The 19871-nt window shown below is 51.7% G+C and overlaps 2 protein-coding genes across 3 annotated transcripts; both read left to right on the top strand.

The window, feature by feature from the left end:
- Positions 1-2338: 2338 nt before the first annotated feature.
- Positions 2339-5133, top strand: HOXD9 (homeobox D9). Its single transcript, XM_042952723.1, has 2 exons — positions 2339-3706; positions 4052-5133. The coding sequence occupies exons 1-2, from the start codon at positions 2908-2910 to the stop codon at positions 4291-4293; spliced, it is 1041 nt and encodes a 346-aa protein (XP_042808657.1). The 5' UTR covers positions 2339-2907; the 3' UTR covers positions 4294-5133.
- Positions 5134-10113: 4980 nt separating this feature from the next.
- HOXD8 (homeobox D8) lies at positions 10114-12973 on the top strand. 2 transcript variants are annotated; one of them, XM_042949204.1, is made up of 2 exons: positions 10114-11131; positions 11515-12973. In XM_042949204.1, exons 1-2 carry the CDS (start codon positions 10537-10539, stop codon positions 11808-11810), a joined length of 891 nt encoding a protein of 296 aa, XP_042805138.1. In that variant the 5' UTR covers positions 10114-10536; the 3' UTR covers positions 11811-12973. The 2 variants fall into 2 exon arrangements, with proteins under 2 accessions (XP_042805138.1, XP_042805139.1); XM_042949205.1 differs by having other exon boundaries at positions 11518-12973.
- The last annotated feature ends 6898 nt before the right edge of the window (positions 12974-19871 follow it).

A 19871-nucleotide genomic window follows, 5' to 3' on the forward strand; every position in this document is an offset into this window, starting at 1 on the left:
GTTCGCTCCCTCTGCTTTCTGAAACGGATATATGTTTCGGTGGAAATGAAAGCCTTTGGTGAGATTATCTTCCTGTTAAACTGCTTGTTTGGGGGCGGTCGGGAGGGGGGCGGTGATAGAGGGCAGGGGGAGGAAGATAGGAGAGGCTGGAGGAGGCCTAGGGCGCTAAAATTTGGCAGTGGCTGGGGGAATGATAATCCAGCCTGGGTGTGCTGGCTTCATAGCTGGGAAGACGGGGAGTCTTCTCCCTGCCTCTCCCACCCTCCCCCCCCCCCCCACCTCCCCAAGGTAGTAACAGAATTGAATTCTAGATGGGTGTGAGTTCCCCTCTAACCACAGCCTGGTAAGTAACCCTGTGCCCACGCTGCTTTTTTCTTCACAGCACCTCATTTGTATGTTTTCCTGTCTTTGGTTTTGGTTGTGTTATTTTTTAATACTTTTAGTGGGGTCTTGGCGATTTCTGGCTGGGACGCCATCGTCAGGGGCTAGGTTGAAAGCGGTCTTGCCCACCTGGAAGCCGCCAGGCCTCCATTACAAGAACAAGGACAACCAGCAGCTAGCATTGCATCGGATCCAGTTCTGCTCCCCCTTCCCTCACCCCCACCCCTATCCCAAGCGCAAGACAAGCCAGGCCACAGCGAAGCCGAGGATGGGTGAGTTTTCCCATCCCACTTTGCCCTGGTTTCCTTGTGGAAGGATTTTATGTTCAGTCATTACCTTTTAGGGTCCCACACGAAATTTTCTTAAAGGAGGAAATTTTTTCCCCCAGGTAATGCTCTCTCTATTTAATTACAAAATGCTGGTTGGAGCCACTGTCTCTGGGAGGCAAGAAAACGTACAAAAGGTGACTGAAAGAGAATTTGCAAATGAACATGACTTCCCATGAAGTCCAATGTTCCAGCTGCCGACACAGCTTGGAAACCTCCAGCCAGCCTTCACCGAGAGAGTCCAGACTTATCTAGTGCTGCCTGGGAGAAGGGAGAAGAGCTGACAGAGAATTCGTTTCCCCAGGTTGTGCTGTGGTTGCAAAAGCTCTCCACCAGCTTCAAGCAGCCTCACAAAACACGGCCTTTTCACTTTTTCTTTTTTCTCCATAAAACTATCTATTGAGGGGCTCTAGGCCTTACAGTTCTCATCCAGGGAGTCAATGGGAGGCTCCGTATTTATTCAGGGTTGTAAACCTCCTCCTGAAAACCAAGAACCTTCCCCAGTTCCAAGACAGAACCCTTTAGGGGAGCCATTCCCTAGGGGTGGGAGAGAGAAGGCTCGGAGTCAATGCCAGGTTGGGAACACTGGGATAGATTTGCCCAGACCTCCATTGGTTGGGCAGGAGAAGGAGGGCAATTTTAACTTATCCGTTTCCTCCCTGCAATGTGGGGAGCGCCATTAGTTGTTGACAGGGGGCCGTGTCTCAGAGGAAAACCCGTGCTACAGGCAAAGGCATCTCTTCTGGAACAAAATCAGAAAGCCATTGGCAAAGGCAATCAATCAGGCCATAAGTAGCCATTTACCCCCTTCCTTTCCGGGGCTCGAGGTGGGCTGGGATCCCTCCAAGGGTGCTCTGAGCAACTTGTAGAGTGAGGAATATATTCTCTGCCGCCTGCTCTGGGGCTGCTTTTGTCTCGGCTCCCAGCGGCGCTTCCGAGGCTTTGTACCATGGATTTGGGAGTGACAATGGGCATTTCCCTCAGATTCAAGGCTGCCCAGCCTTACCTCTGGAGCGGGGGGGTGGGGGGGGCGGGTGGGGAAGGAAGAAGAAGAATTCAGAAGACAGTGGCCCAAGGACAACCACAAGAAGCGGTCCTGGCCAGGGGAGATGCGGTTCCCGCTGGCCTCTTCAAGGCAGAGTTGGGGCGGTGGATGGGAGCGGGCCTGCGCTAGCATTTGGGTTCTGCCCTATGGCGTGTTCTCTTCCAGGGCCTTTCCGGCAGCCCCGGAGAAGACAAGGCACCCTGGCCGCCACTGTCTTCGCGGTGCCTACTCGACAGCCTGCCGGCACTTCCGAGGGCACACAGAAGCCCCACCGGTGGCCAGGGAAGCACCCAGTCGGCGGGCCAGGCCGCCCCAGCTCACCCTTCGGGCCGCGGCGTGTGCTCAGCCTCACGTCGGGGGTGTGTGTGGCTGCGCGGGCGTGTGTGAGTGTGGTAGGGGGAGGAGGCCCTCGAGCTGCTCCATCCGTCCGTTTTATTAGGGACACATTAATCTATAATCAAATACACCTCATAAAATTTTTATTGAAAGGCATAATATCATTACAGAGGTCTTCCACCTGTTTTAAACAACACGACAAGCTGTGAGAGAGCGTGTGTGGGTATGTGGAGGGAGGGGCGGGTTTGGGTAGGGAGAGAGGCACAAGGAAAAAACTCCCCTCGGGCGCCAGGGGGCCGCCTCGGAAGGCCGGCCTGGCTTGGGCCTCATCCCGCCCTGCGCTCCCCGGGCTGCTCCGGGCTCTGGCCAAGCGCTCGGTGCGCCCTGGACACGCTGCCGGTGGCTCGAAGTCCAGGCGCTAGGGAGGCAGCGTCTCGGTTCGAACTGCAGGACCGAGGACGGCTAGAGGAGACGAACAAATAGTCCCCAGCGCCTCCTCCGGCCACGGTCGGGCGCAGCGGTTCCAGCCACCGCCCGGCTGTCCGAGCCCGGCCGGACCGAGCCGGGCGCACGGACCGGGCTCATGCGCTCTAATTGCGGCGTTTATGTTGATGATGATATATATATATATTTTTAAATCACAGCAGCCCCCAGTTTAGCGGACTGATTTACTCCCGGTATTGGTAAATATGATCACGTGGGCCGCGCGACCAATGGTGGAAGCTGCAGCCTGCGAACTAGTCGGCGGCTCGGGCGCCGGCGGGGAGCGGCGCCGCGGCGGGCAGTGTAACCTTGGGTGGGAGCGCACGGCGCCTCAAAATGTCCTCCAGTGGCACCCTCAGCAACTACTACGTGGACTCGCTCATAGGCCATGAGGGCGATGAGGTGTTCGCCGCGCGCTTTGGACCGCCGGGGCCCGGCGCGCAGGGCAGGCCCGCAGGTGTGGCCGACAGCCCGGCCGCCGCTGCCGCCGAGTTTGCCTCGTGTAGTTTTGCCCCCAAATCGGCCGTGTTCTCCGCCTCGTGGTCCGCGGTGCCCGCTCAGCCCCCGGCGGCGGCGGCGATGAGCGGCCTCTACCACCCGTACGTGCCCCCGCCGCCCCTGGCCGCCGCCGCCTCCGAGCCCGGCCGCTACATGCGCTCCTGGATGGAGCCGCTGCCCGGTTTTCCGGGCGGCGCGGGCGGAGGCGGTAGCAGCGGCGGCGGGGGCGGAGGTGGCCCGGGCCCTGGTCCCAGCCCCGGCCCCAGCGGCCCACCCAACGGGCGCCACTACGGGATTAAGCCTGAAACCGGAGCGGCCCCGACCCCTGCCGCCGCCGCCGCCGCCACCTCCACCTCCTCCTCCACTTCCACGTCTTCCTCCTCCAAACGGACTGAGTGCTCCGCGGCCCGGGAGTCCCAGGGGAGCGGCGGCCCCGAGTTCTCCTGCAACTCGTTCCTACGGGACAAGGCAGCAGCTGCGGCTGGGGGAACCGGGCCCGGGGCAGGGATCGGGTCCGGGTCTGGGGCAGGCGGCTCCTCGGAGCCCTCGGCTTGCAGCGACCACCCCAGCCCAGGCTGCCCACTGAAGGAGGAGGAGAAGCAGCATCCGCAGCCGCCGCAGCAGCAACTTGACCCAAGTAAGTGCAAAAGAAATTGCCCCCTGATTTATTGCTGAAACCTGTAAGGCTCGAATGTGCAAAACTGATAGTTTTACTAACCTATAAAAACGTCTAGACGCCTACCCTAGCCTAGGCGAGCAACACGCATCCATAAAAAGCTTCCCATAACCACCTACCCTAGGCGCGCGGTTTGTACGGTAAACAGAGCGCGGGCATTAAGGCTTTTTATGATAATTCCCCCCAAGTTGTGAAAAGCGGCCATCCTTGGTGAAATTAATTTAACGACCTCTCTCCCCCACCCTGTCGTCTCTCCTTGCCTCCCCTCCGCCCTCGATCCCCTTCTCCAAACCCCCCTCTTCGTAGACAACCCTGCAGCAAACTGGATCCACGCTCGCTCCACCCGGAAAAAGCGCTGTCCCTACACCAAATACCAGACGCTAGAGCTGGAGAAGGAATTCCTCTTTAACATGTACCTCACCCGGGACCGGCGCTACGAGGTGGCAAGGATTCTAAACCTCACAGAGAGACAAGTCAAAATCTGGTTCCAGAATCGTAGAATGAAAATGAAAAAGATGAGCAAGGAGAAATGCCCCAAAGGAGACTGACCCGGCGCGCCGCTGGCAGGACCACTCTGCGCTGCAAAAGCAGCGGGTTTTTTTGTTTTTTTGTTTGTTTGTGGGTGCTTGATTTCCAGAAACTCTCCAGCGATTCGGACATTCCCCCCCCCCCTTTTTTTTAGGTAGAAGTGACTGTGCGGTTGGTCTCTGTGAGGTATTTGGGGGACTCTGTATTTGCTCGCTTATGTGTTGGAGAAACGAAGTGGCTTTGGGGTTTCGCCTTTTCCCGCTCCCTCCCTTTCCTGACCCGTTGGTTCCATAGGAAATGCTATATTTTGTGAGTGCACGCTGGATTGAAGAGCCCTCTCGTGTAAATGTCCCCTATGTTTCTGAAAAGTGCTGTAGTTTAGCCCCCAGAGCTGCTCAAGCAAGGGCCAAGTGCGCCCCACTTCTGAGAATGAAGGCAGAGCGACAACCGTGGGGGGCCCGCCCAGGTTGCCCACCAGTTAGTGAAGTCCTCTTCCCTCAGAGAGCCCGCGGGCCCTCGGCTGAGACCTGAAATGAGGCCAAGAGAGGAGCCCAGGGCCTCTGGTGGGTCGGGGGTTTATTCTCAGTGCACTGGAGGAGCCGCTCTCTCCTGGGGAGGGCTCACCTTGCGTGGGCGGCCGCGGGTGTAGGCCCTCCGGGTTCCTGCCTGAGGACCAGTTGTAAATGTTACCGCTTCCTACCAATAAATGCTGACCTGATCAAATGGAGCCCAGACGCTGGCCCTGAACACTGTGTGCCTGCTTTCTCTTTTTCTCTGCAAAATATCACCCTCACAGGACTTCTCCCCCATCTCTGGGAGGAAGACACTGCTAAAAATCTGGAGCCCTTACACCTGAGAGGTCTGTCTGAGGTGCCTCTGAGTCTCCCTTTGTGTGGGCAGAGGCAGCCAGAGCACAGCCTCTGGGGGGCCCTTGGCTGCTCTGTCTTTCCCCCAGCCTGCTTCCAGCTTCTCAGCGAACTCTGTGCCCTGAGCCCAGTGTCAGCCTCACTGCAGTGCCCAGCAAAGCCCACGGCCTCCCCCCTCCCAAGCCAGGCACCCTCTCGCTGGAGCTTTGGCACACTGCACCCCACCTCTCCCGCTGCTGATGAAGTACCAGCCATCCACTCTCCTCTCTAAACAAGGGAAAGGCCAACTCTGTACTCGGGAGCAACTCCCCCCAGCTCGTCAGGCTGGCTGGCTCCCGGAGGGCTGAGCCAGTTAGGCTGGGAACTTCCGCCCTACCCTCAAGAGCCCCAAAATGACCTTAGCAGATCTAAATGGTCAAGTCTCTCCTTCTCAGCTATCCCCACCCCTTCTCAACGCCCCCTCCCCCCCAACTCAGTTTCGGTGACTGTTTAGCCCCCAGCTTGGCCCTCAGAGGGCCGCCTTCAGAGACTAAAATGAAGGTCATTGTAAGTGAGGGTTCGGGCCCAGCACAGCCTTTGCAGGCCTGAGGGGCGGCGGCGCCGTGTGGCCTGGGCTGGGTGGAAGGCGGGGGCAATGGCAGAGTTTGGGGGGATCCTGATGAAAGAGGGGACTTGAAGAAAAAGCAGAGGAGGGCTGGGAGGGAAAGCCAAGGCCCAGATCCGGCAGAAGGTGCTGCTTACTCCCGCCCCTGCGGCCAACCCGATACCTAGGGCTCTTTGAAAACAGGAAGAGCCAAGGTGTCATAAAGCCATCGAGCCGGCGAGACGTCTGGAGGTAATGAGTTTACGACAGGCTCGGCGCTTCGCTTTGAAACCATCTCATTTTGATGTTGTGTTTGTGGGAGGAAGGGAGAAATGCAGACAAAACTGGGTCTTAAAATCTGGACAATAAAATATAAACAAGACTGTGTCGGACCAAGAAGGCAGGGGCTTGGGAGCCCCCGGTGAGGTGTGAGCACCTAGGAAATAAAAATGGGGGAGGGTAGGAAGGAGGAGATGATGTAGTTCTGATTTTTAAAATGGGCCTGGTATTAGAATTAGCCTACGGCGGGTGTCTCTTCACAATATTTCACTGTGGTCTCCGTCTAGCTCGTTCTTTTCTTTCTTTCCTTTTTAATTGGCCTGTTATTTGGAGGTGTGAGAGTTCGTGATCTTGAGTCATTTACTCCGGCCGATGGGTCTCCCAGCGGCATGGTTGCAGAGCCAGCAGGGAAAAATGAAGTTACTTACGTGTCCTTTCATAAAAATACTTGGCCCTCCGCTCCAAACTTTGCTGCAAAAGTACTGTTGGAAATTATATCTACTTGCTTATAGAAAATGTAATTCTTACAGCTGAATTAGAAGAAAACATTTTTGAAATTGAGAAAAAGACTAACCTGGAAGGAAACAAGCTGATTAAAGCTTTGCTTTAACAAAAATTCAAGTGGAATGCTTAGTCAATTCCTTTCACTCTGTGACTTTTGATGTAAATTTAAAATCTCATTTATTGTGTATAGAAATTCCAATAAACACAGCCCAACAGGGCCTTTCCAGATGGCCGCTTAGATATTCCGCAGAAAGCTTTTAAATTGGTTTCTATTTCTGCCTCTCCTGCCCCCAGATTGCCCAGCGATATGGGCCTGAAGGATTAAAATTAGGAAGTTAAAGTAGCAAATATTCAGGTTTTAATGCTAAGAGTAACAGCTTTAAAAGAAAATAATAAAATGAGCTTGGGTCATTTCTTCGTTTTCGAAGTGCTTGGCTCCTCTGACTAAAAACAAAAACAAAACATGTTACAGTCAATATTTAGAAAGTTGTAATTTGTTCGGTCTAGCCCGTCCTATAATTGTGGGCGATTACGGAATGGGGACCTACTGTGTCTGGCAAAAGAAGGACTGGAAGCTTTTGAAAAAGACTATTGGAAGCTCTCGGGAGTACAAATATCTTTGGCGTTCAGAAGCCCCAGCTTGTTGCACTTGACTTGTTGACAATCAAAGGGATGAAGCATTATTAGTGTCAGCGATCCAAGCCCCAGTCAAACTAAAGAACAAGATTAGAACTGCTTTGAGTCGAATAAAGGGAAGTTAAACTCGGTCAATTGGAGGCGGCATTTTGCCACTAGAGGGCGCTGTTGCTCCACTTTGTGATCTCGTAAAGCTGGCGTTGCGGCGGCGGATGGTTTTGATTTAATATATTTACAATCTTATTTTTAATTCCAAATTAGGATAAACTTAAGCAAAAATAAGCAATGTACACTATTAAATTCTCCAGCCGTGTTTTTGTTAGGTATAAAATTTTGTATTAGTCAGGATTTCAGAAAATTTGGACTACGGCACGGCTGAAACTATAAAATGTTATGGTTAAGTTAATGCATTCTATCAAAACAAACGTGTAGAAGCATAGATCTTTATTTACAAAGTTAATCGTGCTCTTTTCCCATTCAGATTATGAATAGAATGCTTGGGGGGGCGGTGAAACTGTTTTGTCCTAAGAGGAAATGTTAGTTTGTAATGTTATCTTAATTAGGCCAGAACATGTAGAAATGAATTTCGTAGTGCTTGTGTTTCTTTTTCGCCCCCCACCCCGAAATCACACAGTTCTGGAAGGTGCCTTGTATAATTGACATCTGGGCTCGTTCTTCTTTTTCCCCATTCTATTCCAAAACCCACTCACTGGTCCAGAGTTTTAATACGCATACACACACATGCCAAACACTGAAGTTAAAAAAAAAAAAAATTACAAAGTTGGTTCCAGGGCTTTATTGAGAATAATTCTCTTTTAACTGGGTATTTGCAAGATTGGAGTACAAGTCGTTAACTATCAGAATCTATTTGTTCGCCTTCGGATCTCAAGGAAGTTTTACCTGGCGATATCCAGCAGAAAACACCCCCCCCCCCCCCACTCCCCGCCCCCAGTCTCCTCCACTCCATGCTAATTTAAAAAATAAAGTATGCCCTTATCATCTGGAAATTCATTAACAATCCGTTTACCTTAACCATTTCCAGGCATTCCCAGTAGAAACAATTGAATGAGTATTACATACTATCTTGTTATGCCTTTCCATCTCGACTTCATTTTCTCCATTTGCAAAATATGATTCAGTCCTTTTGCAAAATATGATTCAGTCCACAAGGACTGACCTCAGGATCGCACTCCCAGACTGGACCAACCCACGAGTAGGGGGTAGTTGAAACGACTCGCCTGCTGCGCTTTTGGGGGCCGTCTTGGGTTTTTAGACATTTGTATTTGGCGTGAAAAGCCGGCGTGCTGTTTTAGTTTTAGCCGGAGGGTCCTCGGTGGACTCGGGGCGTGTTTCCGAGGAGGTCGGTTCCCAAGGCTGGTGTGGGCCTGGTGCCCTCACAACAATGGGTTAACCGTAAGGGAAAGGGGTTCGTCCGTCACCCAAAGAACCCACGGAAAAGGCCGAGCAGGCGAGGGAAAACTCACTCAGCATAGACTCATTACATTTATTGGACATTAAAACGGGAGTAGAGAGGGGGAAAAAAGAGATGTGGAGGTCAGAAGATAGTTGGTGGTGTAACGCCAAGCGGCTTTAGATTGAGCTTCTAAAATCAGGAATATTTTGCCGATTCACACTGGACTTGCCCACATGACTCGGGACGGTTCTCTTCCTCACCGCTCACAAGCTAGGATGAGCCTTCTCTTTCCTTGCTTTTGGAAAAGTTAGTAACTTTTTAAGCTGAGTCTAGCGCCCGCTCTCAGCAGAAAGTTCACAGGCTTGGCAGATGGACTAGAATCGTTAGCAGACGATGGGCGCCGCCTTCAGCTGCCTGGAACCGGCGCGATCCGAAAGCCGGCCCGGAGGTTCGATGGGGGGAGGGGGGGAGGCACTTGCAGGCTTCGGCCCCCCGTGCTCCGCCCGGGGCCACTGCCCGCCCTGGTCCGCTCCGTGCCGGGGCTGGGACCCCGGAGCCGCGCGTCCTGCTCGAGGAAACACCACCCACCCCAGCGTGAGTTCTCCTTCCCGCCTCGGAACATTTCTGTCCGCTTTTCTATTTACTCCCTCAGCAATGCTAATGCCTGCTCCCCCCCTCCGCCCCCACATTCTTCAGCTTCCCCCCTGAGCCTACTGCTGACGTCTATCAAGGGTGAAATGATGGAAACTATATTCATGGGCATGATTTCCATTAAATATCAATTAACCTGGGAGCCTCAGCCAGGCGTGCAGTGCGTCAAGGGTAAATGTACATCTCATTTCCACAAGGCCTGCTCGCCTGGAAAAGAAGGGACTAGATTCGCTTTGATAATGCCAGGTTTTGGGGTCACCCTTGTGGCCTTTAATCAAACCACTTAGGACCCAACCCAACTGTACGCGGTCCGGCCTGTCTACACCGTTTGCCCTTGTTCCCTGGGCTGCGCCCGCGTGTCCTGAGGTGCAAAAGCCACGGCCAACCTCTGGGGGGCTGCTCTAGGGGCCAAGGGAGGGAGTCATTTGCTCCTATAGCCTCTTGGGAGTGGCCTCCCTGCCTCCCCCAAGTGTAAGGTTCTCTCGCGCCCCCGCCTCGCCGGCCGCGGGCCGCTTTCCCCAGGCCCAGGGGGGCAAGACGAGCCCTTGGCAGTGCGGCTTTATGGGCCCCCTTTAAGGCCGGCGGAGGCATCTCCCGGCCAGCGTGAGACGTCCCGTCGGGAGCGACGGTGTCGCCTCCGCGCGGATCCCTCCGCGCGGTTATCTCGCCCCCATCTTCTCCTCACAGTGGCGTGGTGCGAAAATGCCTCGCCGGGGCGCACCGGGGCGGCAGCCTCGGCGGCGGCGGCGAGAGCGGTGGGAGGGGGCCGCGGGGGGGCCGAGGTGAGAGGTGGCGGCGGGTAGAGGGTGTTTTTTTCTCTTCCCTCCAGAGCGGGGGTTTGTAAACCGAAGCCAAAGAGTGTCCCCGTGGGCCGGGCGCACTTTTTTTTTTCTTGTCCCGGTGCGCTCAGGGCCGCCTGGTGCCTGAGAGGAAACAGTGGAGGCAGCGGGGCAGGTCACCCGGGGCGTCGGCGATTATATTGTGGCCCAGCCGGCGCGCGCCGGGAAAGGCCGGGCGGGCGTGAGCGCGGGGGCTGGGCGAGGCCCCGCGACCCGCGAGGGAGGCGGTGCGAGGCCGAGTCGGCGGGCGCGAGAGCCGGGCATGAACGCCCAGTAGCCAAGTGCCCGCGGCTGCCGGGCCTCAGAGGCGACGCGCGCGCAGGCGGGCGGGTGGCAGCAGCAACGTAGCCCGGCGGCCCCGGCGGCGGGAACAGCCGCCCCAGAGGCCCCCGCGGCAGTGCGGCCGCGCTGAGGCGCGCTCCCTGCCAGCTCCGCACCGCCCGCCCGGGGCCGCCCTACCTCGGCCCCTGGCCGCCGCCGCCGCCGCCCCGATGAGCTCTTACTTCGTGAACCCGCTGTACTCCAAGTACAAGGCGGCGGCCGCGGCGGCGGCGGCGGCGGCCGCGGCGGGCGAGGCCATCAATCCCACTTACTACGACTGTCACTTCGCGCCTGAGGTCGGCAGCCGCCACGCCGCCGCCGCCGCCGCCGCCCTGCAGCTCTATGGCAACAGCGCCGCCGGCTTCCCGCACGCGCCCCCGCAGGCGCACGCGCACCCGCACCCGCATCCGTCACCGCCGCCCGCCGGGCCGGGTTGCGGTGGTGGGGGCGGCCCGGGCCCCGGCCAGGACTACTTCCACCCCGGCGGGGGCAGCCCGGCCGCAGCCTACCAGGCCGCCCCCCCTCCTCCTCCGCATCCTCCGCCTCCGCCTCCCCCCTGCGGCGGGATTGCCTGTCACGGGGAGCCCGCGAAGTTTTACGGATACGATAACTTACAGAGACAGCCGATTTTTACGACCCAGCAAGAGGCCGAGCTGGTACAATATCCTGACTGTAAATCGTCCAGTGGTAATATTGGCGAGGACCCAGACCACTTAAATCAGAGCTCGTCTCCTTCTCAAATGTTTCCCTGGATGAGACCACAAGGTTGGGATGCATTTTTTTTTTTTTTTAATGCGGGGAGAGGGGGAGAAATCTGCTTTCATCTCACGTTCTAGCTTTAAAAACTACCTTTTCCTCTCTCTCTCCTTTTCCTTCTTGTGTAGCTATAGTGGCTCTTATTCATAAAGTAATACTGTTTTTTTCCCCTTAAAGTAGAAACCGCGTAAAGATGATGGGGACAGTAATTGTGAAGATCTTCCCTCTGTTGCTCTTGCCTGCATATCCTATATATATCAGAGCTAAAAAGACTTGTGTATGTTTCATCCTTTAGACCTGTTCCAGAAAACTCCAGCAACCTGCAGAGGCACCATTTCATTTCTAAAACGTGTATTTTCCTTTTTTTTTTTTTGTTTGTTTATTTTAATCAGCAGCTCCTGGTAGACGAAGAGGAAGACAAACCTACAGTCGTTTCCAAACCCTAGAGCTGGAAAAAGAATTCCTTTTTAACCCTTATCTGACCAGGAAGAGAAGAATTGAGGTCTCCCACGCCCTAGCCCTCACGGAGAGACAGGTAAAAATCTGGTTCCAGAACAGGAGAATGAAATGGAAAAAAGAGAACAACAAGGACAAATTCCCAGTTTCCCGACAGGAGGCAAAGGATGGAGAAACCAAAAAAGAAACCCAAGAGCTGGAGGAAGACAGAGCCGAAGGCCTGACAAATTAACTTCTACCTTTAAATTTTTACCACAGACTATTAAAACTAATGATCAACACATGCTGTTGGACACCATCTATTTTCTTTGTTGGAAAGAACTTTACCTGTATTTCAAGCTACCTTCATGTCACTGCTCTTGAGGTTTTTGCGCTTTGAGAGGGGCTTGGGTGTTTAAAAAAAAAAAAGTTTCTAGTATCGAATACAAGCAGCCCTTGAGCTGTCCTATGTAAGGGTAATTTGATACTGACCTTGTTGCTATATTTTTATAATGGTAGTTTTTAATGTCTGAGCTGGTGATTCGCCTCAACAACATAAACTTCCTAATGATTAGCACTAAATAATTGAATATAAAATGCTTTATTAATCAAACAAGTGCACTTGAACACTTAAAATCATTTCTTTATGGTGAGTAAATTAAAAGAGATCTATTAATTTTTTTAAGAATTATGCCTGCAGAATATTTACTTTATGTTATTTGATTAAAACATATTTATGTTTTATTTCTGCTTTTATAATGAATGGTTCGGGTGCCTTTTGTTTACTCCTTAAAGGTTTCTTTGGGTATTTTGTAAATGTAATATCTCTGGGAAAAGTCTGGGCCAAATATTGAAAAAGCACATGTTAGCTGAAGAGTGTAATGTGTAGTTCGGCTCCGCAGCTTCCTTAAACTTGGGGAAAACGTTGGGCCAATGAGAAAAGTTTCAGGAAAGTGTCAAAGTTGACATTTGATAATTTTTCATAGTGTATACAAATTATGGCAATTTAATCATCTAGAGTGAACGAATACTTGAAAAGCCAATTATAACATTTTCACTCATTAGTTTTTCACTCTGGCTAGTCGCCTTGTGGAATGCCCCTCATTTCTCAACTTGCTTTCGTTTTGAACTGCGCTTGGCATCGCCTGAAATCGCTAGGTCTCTGTGTTGTGGCCGCTGCTGTGATTCCGTTTCTCTGAATAGGTGCCATATTTATTTGTATTCCCTTCGCTCTGTTTGCACGCCCATTTTGAGCCAACTTGTGTGCGTCTCAGATGTCGGTTGGTACGTCCTCTGCTGTTCTCCAGGATGGCCTCACCTATTGAAACAAGCCCCGAGAGCAAATGCAGAAAAATCTTGAGTGTAAACAACCGCTCCAGAACATAGCTAGCTCCTTAATAAAGAAATGAATCTTTTTCTAGAGCTAGTGTCTTTGAGCGCCGCACATAACCCTTTCCCTGAGTCAGGAAATACCTCCTGGGCTCACTAGAAGCTGTAAAGCTTCTGTTTGATTTAAAAAAAAAAAAAAAGTAGTGGGGATTACAGGCACTGCGCTGCTATAAAGATAAATAAATACATGCAGGGGATGGGGTCTCTTTTTCATTCCAAACAGGGCTGGCAAGGCTATCCTAGCTTCCTCTTGCTGTAAATAACCTTGCCAAGGTACTGTGAAAGCTTTGAACTTCGCAAAGGATTCAGAGTTGTGGGCCCAGTGGGGGAAGACCCAGAGTCCAGGTTACACCACAGCTTATTCCGCTGAGCCTGTGCTGATGCTGGGGTTTGGGATGTGTTATTAACAAGATATCCATTTTCCATTGGAGGCTTCTCCTGCAGCTGCCATTTTATGAGGGAAGAGGAGGGGGAAGAGGGGTAGTGGAGAAGAGAAATTCAAGTATACCAGTATTTCTGCCCCCCAAACGGACAGCACCTCACCAGATAGATATTGAAGAGCTCTTTGCTTTTTCTAGATGTTTTTATTTTTAAGGAGGTACATTTTGATTTCCAAAGTGGTTTTTATTGCACAGGTGAAAAAAAAAAACAACCCGGAATCTGTTTTGGGCCTGAATCAGCCCCTCAGGCATTGGGGGGCTATTTGCCTGCCACTTCAAGGACCAGGGAAATGTCGGCATGGGTGGGGCCAGAAGTGAGCCACCACCTAGCTTTCTATCCAGGGAAGAGGCCGTAGCTATGGCATTCGCTGACCTGAGCCAGAAAAGACAATTTTAAGTCACGGGCGGCCTGCGGCTTAAGAAACATTTGCACAAGAGGAGACAGCTGCAAATGTCCATGCTGGATTTGGAAACGTTCTGCTCTGTGTGCTGCCTGAGACTCTGCTGTTGGCTTCTACAGAGCAAGGGTGCCAAGCGCCTGAAAGCGTGGCTAGAGAACAGCCTGTGGGGTGGGGGTGGGGGGGCGATGGCGGTGGCGGTGGTGGGGGTGGTGGTAGCAGCGGCAGTGGTGGTGGCAAGCTGGCTAGAGCTTCTGGCTGGCTAAGCTCCGGTTGCCCTCCATTTAGGGGATTCCTCTGTTAGCAAAATTTGCGGTCTCCTGCTCAAGAATATTCCCCAAATACCAGTTTTAGAGTCACTGATTTGGGGCAAGACTCAGGTAGGAGACCTGGTACGTGAATGGATGTGGAAATGAAGAAATGAAGGGGAAGTAGTAATGTCCTCATTTCCTCTGTATTCTGTGTTGCTCTGGAAGTGTTGTACCTTCTTGTCCCATTGGCCCCAAATCCACAGTAAAATTGTAGCTCTTGTACAGAAAAAAACTCTGTTGCAGTAATTGGTGCATTAGAGAGTATTTGTACATACACAAATTTGGTATTCTGGGGGTATATATATTTGGTGTATTTGTACATAAACATGGATTACATATTGCAGAAAGTATTGGTCATAAATGTAGGTATATATGTTTCTTTTTGTAGCTGGGAAAATCATAGACCTGCTTCCAAATAAAGAGTTTGAGGAATTACACATCTGTCTCTCTGTCTTCCTCTCTCTCTCTCTCCCCCACACACACCCCACTGTCTTTCTTACAGTGGCTAGAAATCCCCCCATCATGGTATTTCATGCAGCCGAGCACAGAAGATACTCTTCTAATTGGCTCAAATCTGTAAACATCCGAGGGGTGCGGCAAAAAGCGAGCAAACATTTTTGCTGCAGAAATTTGCATAAACCTTCAGAGAATCCTTTGCAAACCCAGACGATGCTTTTCAGCCCTGGATTGCTTAGAGTCTGCTTAGAGAGGTCTGTAAACCGTTCAGAGAAAAGGACCCTCCAATGTTAACACTGAATGAAAGAACCAAGCCTTCGAAATGATTTAGGTTCTCTGTTTTTGAGAACCAGGAACACACAAAAGAGGGTGTGGGTCTCAATGGTTTCTAGAGAAAAGTCAGTTCAGGGACTGCCATTTTGTGAGGTTCCACAAAGCCCAGCACACCCGCTTACCTCTGCGCAGGAGAAAAAGTACAAATATGGCTGCCTATTCAACAATGCAATGTCTTTTTCCCATCCCTCCTTCCCCAAGCTGAAAAGGAGGGTCACAAAGCTCCGCTTTTATTTGGGTAGGAGGAAACTGACAATTGAGATTATTTCTTAGAATATTTTAGAAGTGAGCAATCTCTGTTCAGTTCCACATGTACAGACCAGTATAAAGTGTTCTAGCTTAGAAAGGGCCCCCAAAACTTGCCCCACGTATTTTTACACTTTTCTTACACATTTTCTTTTGTAATTAAAAACATTGTTTTATTATTCTTCAGTGCAGAAGGTGTTGCTATTTCACATCCAAGCTTGTGTCCTCTGCTTCCCTGGTGTTTGCTGAATGTTCCGGCATCTGGGGGGTAGACAGGGGAATACAGAGAACATCTTAATGGACTTTGGCTACTGCTATGGTTCCCTCCAGCAAAACTAGAGCACACTGTTTCTAGAAGGAATATGACTTTTGCTGACAGATGGCAACAGAATTCCTTTAATAAAAAACATCCAAGGTCATCGGAACCTTTTCAAGGGATACAAATGGCCTGCTCCAGAGGGTGCTATGTATTTCCTGCTTAAGTCTACGTCCACTGAGGTACTTACTGGGTGTGAGGATGTTAATAGCAGAGAACCTACACATACACATCCAATGCAAATATTTATAAATGCATTACTAGAAGTTCAAAGACAGTGTCCTTGAAAGCTTGGAGGGATGGGTTACCTCTTTCACACAGGTTCTGAAGCCTGGATGGCCATGCCTATGAATGCATTAATGATGAGGAGAATGCTGGGGACCTCAAGGACATTTACTTTCAGCTGGTGTTCTCTGCAGCAGCTCCTATCAGAAGTGCAAAAGGAATGTGATTCCTGCCTTTGAAGAAAAAAGACTATTTTTCCCCCCAAGGTTGAAATGGGGATCAGCTCTTTTCCCGAACAAATGGAACCCCTCTCCTCTTCAGTGTTGCATTGCGCAGGCTTTCCAATGGTCAAACGTTTTGGGGACAAGGCAAGAGGGGGAAATTAAATTGCACAGAAATAAGAAGTGCACTTAGGGGAGACACAGCAAGGGGTTTCATAGGGGATCCAGAAAGACTGCTTCTCCTTTAACCCGGTACTGTCCAGGAGGATATTTCTGCCAAGATAAATTGCCAAGCATTGGGAGTTCAGACTGTTATCTTGGAGAACCTGACAAGCAACCTAAAACCATCACCAGGATTTGAGCTGGTTGGTACCTCTCCTACCCCCAGAAACCCAAAGAAATGGGAGGGACCCCAATTTATGTTGGAGAGGGAAAAGGGGACGGCGGGCTTTCTTGGCCTGCAGAGCCCAGGTTTTCTGCGCAAGATCGCTGGGGGGGCTGGCTTGCCTGCAGATAGATGAGAGGGGCAAAAACCGAAAGTGCTTGGCTGCCGCTCCGGAGCGGGCCTTTCTGCGAGAGGAGGGGAGGAGAAGCCAAGTGACCCGCGCAAGGAGAGTCAGAGGGGGGTGACTGCCAGGATCAACTCCCCGAGCGCCTGGGCAGTACACCGCATTCATTTCCCCCTCTAACACAACGCCCTATTCAGCAGAGGTTTCGAGCCAAATCAAAAAAGAGCAAAAGAAATACTTCCTAGAAGAGGTGAGAGTCAGGACCCATGGAGGCAAGAGACGCAGAGACAACAGAGGGGAGCAGAGAGGAAGAAAGAGGAGAGGAGGAAGGAAGGAAAAGGAGGAGGAAGAGAGAGAACAGAAGAGAGCGGGGAGAGAAAGAGGAAAAAACATGGCGCTTGCGAGCTGTATGTGCAAAATCCGCAAGGAATTGCAGCAAATTCCTTTTTGTTTGAAGAAAATTTACAACTTGGTAATAGACCTTTTTATGACCTATTTGCGGTCGTCATTGGCTGCGGCTGGTCATGTGCAGGCGCCGCTCGCCTTCACGGCCTTTTTCCTGATTTCCCAGGCGAATTTCCCCCCGCATTCTGCCTTCCTGGAGCCTCACCCCCTCTTTTTCTAACCTTTGTCTCTGCAGAGGTGGGATCCAGTCGCCGGCTGCGGGATTGCGGGGTCCGCGGCGGCCTCCGCTCCCGCCCGGCGCCCAACGTGGCCCCACCGCCGCTTCGCTCGGGCCGCGCCGCTGCCGCCTCCGGAGCCGGTGGGGAGCCCGGCGGGCGGGAGAGCCCGGAAATAGCCCTGGGCTCGGAGGCCCCCGCCGGCGCCGACAACGCTCGCCGGGAGCGGCCGGCCTGCTCCGGGTGACTGCAGCCGCGCGGTTCCGACGCGACTCCTTCCCCAACACGAGCGGATCCCTGCCGCCCCGAGTGCGCGAAGCCCGGCAGCGCCCAATGGATTACTGCAGCCGCCCTGGCCGACCGCCGCCTCCTGCTCGGCAGCCTCCGGGTAAGAGTCGCCCCTCCCCGCGCCCCTGCACTGCCACCGAGGAGCTCCAGGCGCCCACCCCCTTGGGCAGCCCAGTGAGCCTGCCCCGACTCCCTATACTTCTCCGGGACCTTGGGGTGACTGCGCCCCCGGCTCCCTCTTCACTCCATCTCTGAGCAGGCATCCCCTGGGGCCCCGGATGGGGTCCAGCTGAGCTCAGAAGTCGAAGGGAAGCCCCATTTCCTCTCGAGCTTCCGAGAGGTGGAGAGCAGCAGATAGGACCCCACTGCCTGGATGGAGAGCTCCTCAATCCCCACCCTGGGAAGAATAGGTAGATGGTTCCTGGATGGCTTAGCTTTGCTGTGGATCATTTGAAGGCATTCTATAGTATAGAGCAGTGTTTTGCGGCTTGTCTGTGGTCAAAGGTATCTGGGAGGCTAACAGGTGTTTTTTGAGGGTTGGGGCTTGGGGTGGGGGTGGGGTGGATTCTGTATACCCAAGATGTGTTTGGTTTGTTAATCTAGGCTTTGGTGAGTGATGCTGGCTGATTTCTAGGCTTTATTGAGCTTTATGTATGAGATGGAATTTTAAATATTTTAAACCGTTTCTCTAGTTTTTAGAGAATTTTTGTAACAAGTCGAGAACGTTTCCCCCCATATCTAATAATCTGTTAGGTGAAATTGGATTATTTTATATCGCAAAATGTATACATGTTTTGGGAGGTAATAGTATCAGAAAAGCTGGTGCAGGTCTTGGGTAAAAAGCAATAGATATTTAAGAAATGCAAACCATGTCTAAGTTCAAATATCGCGTGTCTTTCTTATTTGCCAGAAGAGGAAAAGAGTAGATATTTTGCTTTCTAAATGCACTGTCGTGGTGTTTTGCCTACAAATAAACGTTGTATAGCAACATTTTACCCTCTACTTCAAAATTACTGAACTGAAACATTATCTATGCATCAAAAGAAAATCCTTTGCAGAAAAAAAGAATGCTTTTATCCCACCCATTTTGAACAGTACTTAAGGATGCAGTTCTCAAAATCCTCTTGACTCTTCCCTCATGAACACCTTGCGAAATATTAAAACCCGTGGACAGTCTGCCGCATTGCGCATGGGATGGACCTGCGCACCGCTGAATATCTTCCCCAAAGCACCCAGCGGCGAGTACTAGTAGTCCAGATATTCCTTTGTAATCGTTTTGACCATAAATATTTCTAAACAATAAATGAAATCTTTGTAGAAAGGTATTTTTAGCAATTCACGTTGGAATCACGCTGGTTTCAAAATGGAGGGCCACTATTTGTGGCCAGTTGACGTCTGAGGGATTGTGGTGGATCACTATGATCTCACAAATAAGAAACTGAATGATATTTTTTATTTGGAATGTCTGCATTTTGTAACTATTTCACCACTACGGTACAATGGCTGTCGAGATCATTGTTTCATATTGGTAAAAAGCATTGCCTATTGAAAAGCAGGCCCCTGGTCAGGAACGTAGGCCTGTCCCCTGGCCTAAGGAGCCCCCTAGGTGGGCTGGGACAAGTGTGGGGGTGGGGAGGAGTTGTGGCTGTGATGGCCAAGCCCTAGTGTTCACTTTTCCCTGGGTTCGGTGGCTGAGTGCGCCCAAGTGACTAAGAACTTAGGCGGGCTGGGCTGCAGGTCCTTTTAAGAAGCAGAGGGTGAGGTCATGGGCAGATATGGAGGACTGAAGGGTTCTTTGTAACTCCTGTGGTAGCATTAAGAGTTTATTGGAACTAAGTGGTCGGTTGCATTTAAGGGAGTAAATAATCTGCAAATCACATTTGAACTCGGGCCAGAAGGAGACCAGTTAACGCTTTTGCTACTGCCGGAAATGCCCCCATTGTTCCGGATAACCCAAAAAATTAAACCCAATTTTTAAAAATTAAATAAGAAACACTTGGATTGTAAGAGCTCACAAGCCGGGAAGTGTAACTCCCAGCGTATTCAGTGGGAACCTCCATCCGTTTATAGTTCAGGCAGCCGGTGGCATGTCCGGGCCTTGGTGTTTACCGGTCAGGCTGTGAGCTGGGCTTGCACTCTTCACGGGGACCAGCGAAAAGAACGAAGCTCGCTCTTATAAATGTGGCCAAGTACCAGGGCTAAAAACCAAACGTATTTTCTTATCAGATGCTCCTCCAAACAAGTATATTTCGCCAGAATTCTTTCTGAACTAGAAAAGCAGGGGAAAATCGGAACAAAGACAGTATTTCACTCTGGGCAGGCAGGCAGCTGTTAGAGGTATTTACGGCCTTGCCGCAGTGCGGCCGCGGGGCAGGGCACGCGAGGGCACCGGAAGCTAGGGAGAAGCCACCAAGAACTCGGAATTCCGATGTAAGTCCAATTTGGGGCCACTTTTTCCGGAATTGGTGTGAACAGATACCCTCTTTCTAGGAAATGGTCCCTTAGACTTGATGGCTGTGCCGAATGAGGGATAAGTTGTGCTTTCTGACCATAGGGAGTGAT

This window comes from Panthera leo, chromosome C1 (genome assembly GCF_018350215.1).
Source record: "Panthera leo isolate Ple1 chromosome C1, P.leo_Ple1_pat1.1, whole genome shotgun sequence".
NCBI classification, from domain to species: domain Eukaryota; kingdom Metazoa; phylum Chordata; class Mammalia; order Carnivora; family Felidae; genus Panthera; species Panthera leo.

Excerpts from the sequence above, each read along its gene's own strand:
- HOXD9 (XM_042952723.1), top strand. The coding sequence starts at position 2,908 with ATGTCCTCCAGTGGCACCCTCAGCAACTACTACGTGGACTCGCTCATA. Across the intron at positions 3,707-4,051 it reads GCAGCAGCAACTTGACCCAA|ACAACCCTGCAGCAAACTGG; the intron begins GTAAGTGCAAAA and ends CCCTCTTCGTAG.
- HOXD8 (XM_042949204.1), top strand. The coding sequence starts at position 10,537 with ATGAGCTCTTACTTCGTGAACCCGCTGTACTCCAAGTACAAGGCGGCG. Across the intron at positions 11,132-11,514 it reads TCCCTGGATGAGACCACAAG|CAGCTCCTGGTAGACGAAGA; the intron begins GTTGGGATGCAT and ends TATTTTAATCAG.